General features: G+C 67.4%; 1 protein-coding gene across 2 annotated transcripts in view; it reads right to left on the bottom strand.

Annotated features, from left to right (window-relative positions):
- The window catches only part of STAT6 (signal transducer and activator of transcription 6), a 9964-nt gene extending 2973 nt beyond the window's left edge, over positions 1-6991 (bottom strand). The window contains exons 1-16 of one of the 2 annotated variants that reach the window (XM_019556380.1): positions 6959-6991; positions 4418-4551; positions 4020-4143; positions 3811-3894; positions 3610-3727; positions 3060-3106; positions 2700-2848; positions 2348-2479; positions 1988-2170; positions 1821-1908; positions 1485-1607; positions 1204-1296; positions 762-968; positions 504-598; positions 241-377; positions 21-167 (exon numbers count right to left, since the gene is read on the bottom strand). In XM_019556380.1, the coding sequence (XP_019411925.1) occupies positions 21-167; positions 241-377; positions 504-598; positions 762-968; positions 1204-1296; positions 1485-1607; positions 1821-1908; positions 1988-2170; positions 2348-2479; positions 2700-2848; positions 3060-3106; positions 3610-3727; positions 3811-3894; positions 4020-4143; positions 4418-4533 (1843 nt within the window). In that variant the 5' untranslated portion in view covers positions 4534-4551; positions 6959-6991. Of the gene's footprint in view, positions 1-20; positions 168-240; positions 378-503; positions 599-761; positions 969-1203; positions 1297-1484; positions 1608-1820; positions 1909-1987; positions 2171-2347; positions 2480-2699; positions 2849-3059; positions 3122-3609; positions 3728-3810; positions 3895-4019; positions 4144-4417; positions 4552-6958 lie in introns of both variants that reach the window. The other variant, XM_019556371.1, reaches the window with a different exon arrangement.
- Between the last annotated feature and the right edge of the window lie 6 nt (positions 6992-6997).

The following is a 6997-nucleotide window of genomic DNA, read 5'->3' on the forward strand; positions in this document are numbered from 1 at the left end:
TCCTGGGGTGGGGGGCTCACTGTTGTAGTGGTTGCCAAAGGCCTGGTCCTTGGGGATGTTAGGGTAGAGGTTGCGCAGCTGCACCAGGTCGCGGATGCGGTCGCCCAGCGAGCGGATGGACAGGTCCTTGGCCGAGAAGGGCTGGATGTTTTCCACCTGCCAGCTACCTGTGGGGTGGTGGGGGGCAGCAGTCAGCCCCCGCTGTGGGCAGTCAGACGCCCCCCTCCCACCCCTACGCACCATCCTCAGCCCGGGCCAGGTAGGCGATGGTGACACCGCCGATCTCGGAGTCGCTGTAGCGCAGCAGGAAGGTGCCATCGGGCGCAGTGCTCAGCAGCCGGCTCACGTACTGCTTGCTGATGAAGCCCCTGATCAACCTGTGATGGCAGGTGGGGGTCAGGGGTCAAGAGTCACCACCCCCTGTGCCGCAGCACAGGAGGGAAGGGGTTCAGGCAGGGCAAGGCAGGGGCTCAGACAACTGGGTCCCCTCTGGCCACACAGACCTGTCAGACCAGTAGCTCTTGAGGCAGCGCTTGGTGAGGTCCAGGACGCCATCAAACCACTGCCAGAAGGTGAAGCCACGGCCTGGCAGGATCTCCTGGGGGTGGGGAGGGCATGAGACCAAGGGAACCCCCCCCAGCCCTGCCAGTGCCCCTCACTCCCAACCTGCAACACCCTTTGCCCTGCTGGTGCCCCTCATTGCTGACCTGCAGCCCCCCTATGCAGCCAGTGCCCCTCACTCCCAACCCACAGCCCCTCACCTTGTTGAACTGGGCCCAGGACACGGGGCGCCCAGTGAAGGCCTCAGGGCCAGCGCTGTGGTCGTTGAAGATCTTCTGGGCCAGGAAGAAGAAGTGCTCGGGCTGCAGCCCCCGGGTGGTCTGCACTTCGCTCATGAACTTGAGGTTCAGCGTCTCGCACATGCGCTCCCAGGGCACCCGCTCGGCCACCACGAAGGGCACCCGGTCCTGGGGGAGAAGTGGGGAAGCAGTGCTGGCCTGGACGCCTGGCTTCCCCCCATGCCTGGCCCTGGTGCCAGAACCCAGGTGTCTGGGCTCCCAGCGTGCCCCTCTGACCGCTGCCTTCCCAGGGTGGGACAAGAACGCAGGCATCTGGGCCCCTGGTGCCCCCAGGTCCCCCCTGCTGGACCCTGCATCCCCCCACCCCAGGCTGGGAGGGAACCCAGGCATCCAGGGCACTCACGGGCTCAGCAAAGGCATTGTCCCACAGCACCGTGGCCTTGGCGTTGTTGTCCTGGTTGCCATGGACGATGACCACGATGGGTAGTGACAGCACCTGGGGGGGGCCGGGGCATCATGGTGGGGGCACCACCAGGTTTGGCAGGCGTGTCCCAGCATGCACTGAGGCTTGTACAGGGGGGGCTCCAAACCAGGAGCCCTGTAGCGGTGCCCCCAGATATGGAAGGAGCCAAAGCTGATGGGCTCCCAGAGCAAAGGGACCCAGGCGTCCGGGGTGGGTGGTACCTGGAGGGGCAGGGTGAGGTTCCCAGGGCTGAGGGAGACAGTGACACTGAAGAGCACAGCGCACTTCTCCTCTGTCACTGACTCTGAGCCCTTCCGCTCGCAGCGCTTGATCTTCTTCAGCAGCTGGGATGGGGGGAGAAAGGGGGTCACCCCAGGCTGCCAGGGCCCTTCACTCCCAACCTGCAGCCGCCTTCCCCCCTTAGCCCTGCCGGTGCCCCTCACTCCTGACCGGCAGGTCTCCCAGCCCTGTGGGTGCGCCTCACTCCTGACACACAGCCCCCTGCCCCCCCAGCCCCACGGTGCCCGTCACTCCCGACCCGCAGCCCCCCCACTTACAGCGTTTTTGAAGACGGCGCAGCAGCTGCCCGCGCCCAGGTTGGTCTCCAGACTGACCACATTGTGCAGAATCTCACCCGTGCTCTCACTACGGGGTGGGGGCACAGTCAGGGAGAGGTGAACAGGTCCGCCCCCCACCCCCCCACACACACCTAGCCTGGGCTCACCTGAGGGTGCTGGAGCCCTGGGCCAGGTCCCGCGCCTGCTTCTCGGTGACGACATCGGCATGCACGGTGCAGGGGCGGGGGGCAGCTGCCAGCAGCCGTGGGCCCAGCAGCAGCCGCACGCCTGCCTGGAACTTGGTCTGTGTCTTCAGCACCTGCGGCGGCTGCTTCTCCACCACAAAAGAGCTGGGGGGTGCCAGGGTGGAGTTGGGGGGGGGGGGGATTTCCCGCCCCCTCCCCCCCCCAGGGCTGCTGGGGCCACTCTCCTCATCCTCTGGCTCTGACCTGCCCCCGGAGAGCCTCGAGGACTCGCAGGGGACCAGGGGAAAGGGGCTGGGAGGTTCCTGGATTCTGCCCCGGTACCTTTTGACGAGGGAGGTGAGGACATCGTTGAGCCTCTCCAGGAGCCGGGCAAGCGCCTCAGCCCCCAGCTCGGCCCCTGCGGCCATAGCCTCCTGCTGTAGCTGGAAGAGCACATCTACCAGCCCCTCGCACCTGCGGGAGGGCATGGCTGAGTGGGAGGGGGGCCTCCTGGTGCCCCTCACACCCAACCCGCAGCCCCCCCACCCTGCCGGTGCCCCTCACTCCCAATCCACAGCTCCCTGCCCTGCCAGTGCCTCACTCCTGACCCATATCCTCCCCGCAAAGGTGCCCTCACTCCCGACCTGCAGCCCCCTGCCCTGCCGGTGCCCCTCACCCCGTCCCACAGCCCCACCTCTTCTGCAGCGGGTCCAGGCTCTCATCGAAGGTGGCGCCGTTTCCTGCCAGCTGCTGGTGCCGCTTCCAGATCTGGATCCTCTTCAGCACCTGTTGCTTGGCCCCTTCCAGCTCCTTCATGGCCTCCAGCAGCAACGCAGGCAGCTCCTGGCACAGCAGGATTGGGGAGAGGGTCTGGGGGGGTGTCCCTACCTGCCCTAGGCTGGCCCCAGTCCCAGTTCCCTGATCAAGCTCCATGCCCAGACACCTGGGTCCCACATCCACCTCCAGCCTGGCCCTGCAGCATCCCCAGCTGCATGTTGCCCCATGCCTCAGTGTCTCCAGCTCCGACCCCCAGCACCAGCTCTGGGCCACTTACGCTGCCTGTGCCTGTTGCTTCCGTCTTCGGCTGGGAGCCCTGCAGACCTGTGGGGGCACAGCCTGGTGGGGCATGGGGCAACCTGGTCACCCCATCACAAGGATGGACCCTCCCTCTGGAGACCCTTGAAACCTGGGGACTGCAGGGCTGGTGGGGAGCTTAACACTCCCTTGTTCCCCCACTCCCCCTGCAAGCCTCCTAGGGCCACAAGGCATGGGTGAAGGGTCAGGAGTCTCAGAGGAAGAGACTAGGGAATGGGAAAACTGAGGCATGGGGTGTCCTGAGGCTGGAGGAGGTTGTTGGGATTACCAGCCTGGGGAGGGGAGGGGAGGGAACTATGGGGCTGGGGAAACTGAGGCAGAGGGCACACCTGAGGCCGGGGTGGAAAGGAGACGAGAAAACTGAGGCATAGGTCACCCCAACCTGGAGTGAGAGGACTGGGATTTCCTAAAGTGGATAGGGAAACTGAGGCACAGGTTGTCATAAGGCTGGGATTCCCTGAGGGAGGGATGGGGAAACTGAGGCACAGCCCCCCACCAGCCCCGCTTACCAGGTCGTGCCTGGCGCCGCGCCTGGAGCTCGCGCACACGGTGCTGCAGCCGCTGCAGCTCCAGCCCGAACTTCATCTCCTCCTGCTGCCGGTGAAAGCCCAAGGGCAGGTGCCGGTCCTGGGGGGCACAGGGGGAGTGTGAGGCTGTGGGACCTGGGGACACCCTGGGCCCTCTGGGGGCGGGGGGCACAGGGGTCTCACCTGCTTCATCACGGCCGCCTTCTCCTCCTGCAGCACCCGGCGCACAATGCCCAGAAGCCGCAGCGGGTCATGTCTGTAGGTGCCCTGGGGGATACGGGGGGTGGGCCGTGAGCCCCTGTGCAGCCCTGCCGCCCCTCTGCCACGGGCTGAGACCTGGCGAACTTGCCGCAGGCTCCGGCTCTGGCCCCTCCGCACCCCCCACCCCATACCTCGAGGCTGGCAATGTGCTGCAGCAGCTGGGCCTGTGGCCCGCCACCTCCTGCTAGCGCCTGCAGTCGCTCCAGCAGTGCTGCCAGCAGCGTGCCCGCTGCATCCACACCCGTCACAAACTCCCTGCACAAACAGAGAGGGTTGCGGGGGGGCATGGGACCCTGGAGACGCTGCAGCTCCCCTCACATCACCCCTCAAGGCCCCGTAAACCCCCCCTCACCCCCATGTGCCCCCCCCCCCCTCTTCATGCCACCCAGACCCCCTAAAGCCCCCTTTACACCCAAGGGGTCCCCAGACCCCCTGGGTCCCCCCCAACCCCCTGTCACACCCCAAAGGCACCCATGCCCCTGCCCCCATCTCCTCTGGGACCCCTTGCCATTGCCCTGGCCCCCCTCACCAGGGCTGGCTCTCCAGCCAGTCGGCCAGGAGGTTGCGCAGGCTGCGCGGGAACTCTCCATAGGCGCTGGCAAGCTGCTCAGGGGGCAGGCATGAGACCCGGCTCCACAGTGACATGGCGGCCGTGACGTCACCCTGGCAAGAGGCAGTGTGGCCCAGCAGTCAGAGCTGGTGGGCCTCAGTTTCCCTATGGGGCTGGGAGCAGGAATCCCCAGGGGGCAGGGGGAATAGGGAAACTGAGGCAAAGTGAATGTGTGAGGCTGAGGGGACAGCATGGGTTTCCCTGGGGAAACTGAGGCATGCAGGGGCTGAGCAGGGGGCAGGCACCAACGACCCCCAGCACCACGGGCAACCTCTGCCCTCATGGCCTCCATCAGATGCCAAGCCGGGGGTGGGAGAAGCCATGGGAAGGAAGCCAGAGGTGATGTGGGGGTGCAAACCACAGCCAATACCTCCCCACCTGGGCCAGGCCCGAACTGGGGACCCTGGTGCCAGAGGTAGGGGATGGGGCACCCTCCTGGCCCAGCCAGGAAGGCGTTAATGACCCCCCCACCCGGGCTGGAAATACCACCCCCAGCACTAGGGACACCCCCCCACCAGCCAGGATCAGGGCCACCAAGCTCCTCCGCAGCCACGTAAAACCGGAGGCTGGACTCGAACCCGGACCACCCCCCCCCCGCCCCGCTCCTGTGAGGCCCCAGGTTTGGCTCCAGGGAAGGGAGGGGCTATCCCAGCATCCCTTGCTACTGACAAACAGGGGCAGGGAGACCAGGCCACCCTCCAGCTTGGGGGGGGCAGGGGGCGCAAATAAAAGCCCTACTGCTGCCAGCTGGGACCCCTGGGGTCAAATCCTGCCTGGTCCTGGCTGGGGATCCTGGATGCAGCCATGACACCCACCCCCTGCCCAGCTGTGATGCAACTGGTTTCAGTTCCCATTCAGATTGGGGGGTGGGGGGAAGTCCCGAGCTGGGGGGGGCAGGGGGTCACATGACAGCCCCCACCCCAGGCTTTCTGGTGACTCATAGGGTGTGAGGGTTGGCTGCAACGTGGGTGCTCAGCACCTGGCATTTCCCCATCCCGCGCACCGCAGGAAGGGAGGGCAGGCGGGATGCCACAAGTCTCCCCCCCAGCCACAGGGGTGCAGGATCGGCCCCCTATGCTGCAGCACCCATAGGGCCCCACTGGTAAATGGGGCGGGGGGGGGGGGGGTCTCATCCTACCAGAAGCTGCAGGGGAGGGGAGAGATTTCCCAGCAGGATGCCTGGGTTCTCTACACCCCCCACCCCAGCTTCCCAGCAGCCACTGGGGCATGCCTCAGTTTCCCTCTCTTGGAGGGGCCTGTGGAGGGGAGCAGGGACACAGCATGAAACCGGGGGGGGTGAGCTGGGCTGGGGTTTGCCCTGCACCAAAAGCCCAGCTGAGTCAAAGGGGGACAAGCAGGTGGGGCTGGGGCTTCCCCCCATGACAACCTGTCACTGGGGAGTCTGGCCTGGGCGATGGGCACCCCAGGGTGGTGAGGCAACTACTGGGCTGGGCAACCCCACCAGGACACCAGTGCACCCTGGACACCCCCAGGGGCTCTCCTGCAGCTCCTACCCTATCACCGCAGACAGACAGACCCCTGCTGCTGTCCCCACCCAGCACTACCCCTGCCCTGCGGAGCTGCCCTTTTATACCCCTACTTCCCCTCCCAGCATGCACTGGGGCCTGGCCTACAACTCTGAACTACAACTCCCAGCAGGTCTTGCTCCCAGGGAGCCCAGTGATTGGGGGAAAGCTGCCAGTGGCTCTTAAAGGGCCCCTGCTGCCCCCATTCCCCCCCACCTGCAGGGGGAGCCCCTGGGCTGTGGGGCCCCGCGCCTGCGGCTAGGCCCGGGCGGCACTGGCAGCTGCAGCCAGCGGTGCCAGTGTGGTGAGCACTGTTCAGGCCGGCCTGCCCTGGCGCCCCGCCTGTGCTCTCCTGCCAGCCAGCTGGGGCCACGCTGGGGGGGGCCCAGGAATTCAGGGGCCCTCCGAGAGCTTGGAAGAAACTCGGGCGCCCGCCAGGAGCTGGGGAGGACCCGGGGCCCCCGGAGCTGGGGAGAACCTGGGAGTCCGGGTGCCCCCCCCGAGAGAGCGCAGGAGCCCGGGTGCCCGCCCGGAGCTGGGGGGGGGCGGAACCCAGGCGTTTGGGAGTCCTCCCCCCCAGAGCTGGGGGACAAATCAGGCGTCCGGGTGCCCCCCCCCGAGAGGGCCCAGGAGTCCGGGCACCCCCCTGCCCCCAGCTGGAGGCAACTCGGGAGTCCTGGTGCCCCCCCCAGCTAACAGGCCCCGGTGCCAGGTGTGCCCGTGCCCGGTCCTGGTGGGGGGGCCACTGCCCTTGGGGCTGGGCACAAGGGGGGTCCCCCCGCCCAGCACTCCGCATGGCCCCGCCCCCCGGGCCCAGGCCAGGGGGGGAAACTGAGGCAGGAGCGCGGCGGCAGCGGGGGCGCAGCCAGGCCGGGACACCGGGCAGCCGAGCTGCGCAGGGGACCCAGGCGTCCCGCCCCCCAACCCCCCGTACCTGCGCTGCTCCCGGCGGCGGCCGCGGGACCGAGCGCGA

This window comes from Crocodylus porosus, unplaced genomic scaffold (assembly GCF_001723895.1).
Source record: "Crocodylus porosus isolate Cpor-Errol unplaced genomic scaffold, CroPor_comp1, whole genome shotgun sequence".
NCBI lineage: Eukaryota > Metazoa > Chordata > Crocodylia > Crocodylidae > Crocodylus > Crocodylus porosus.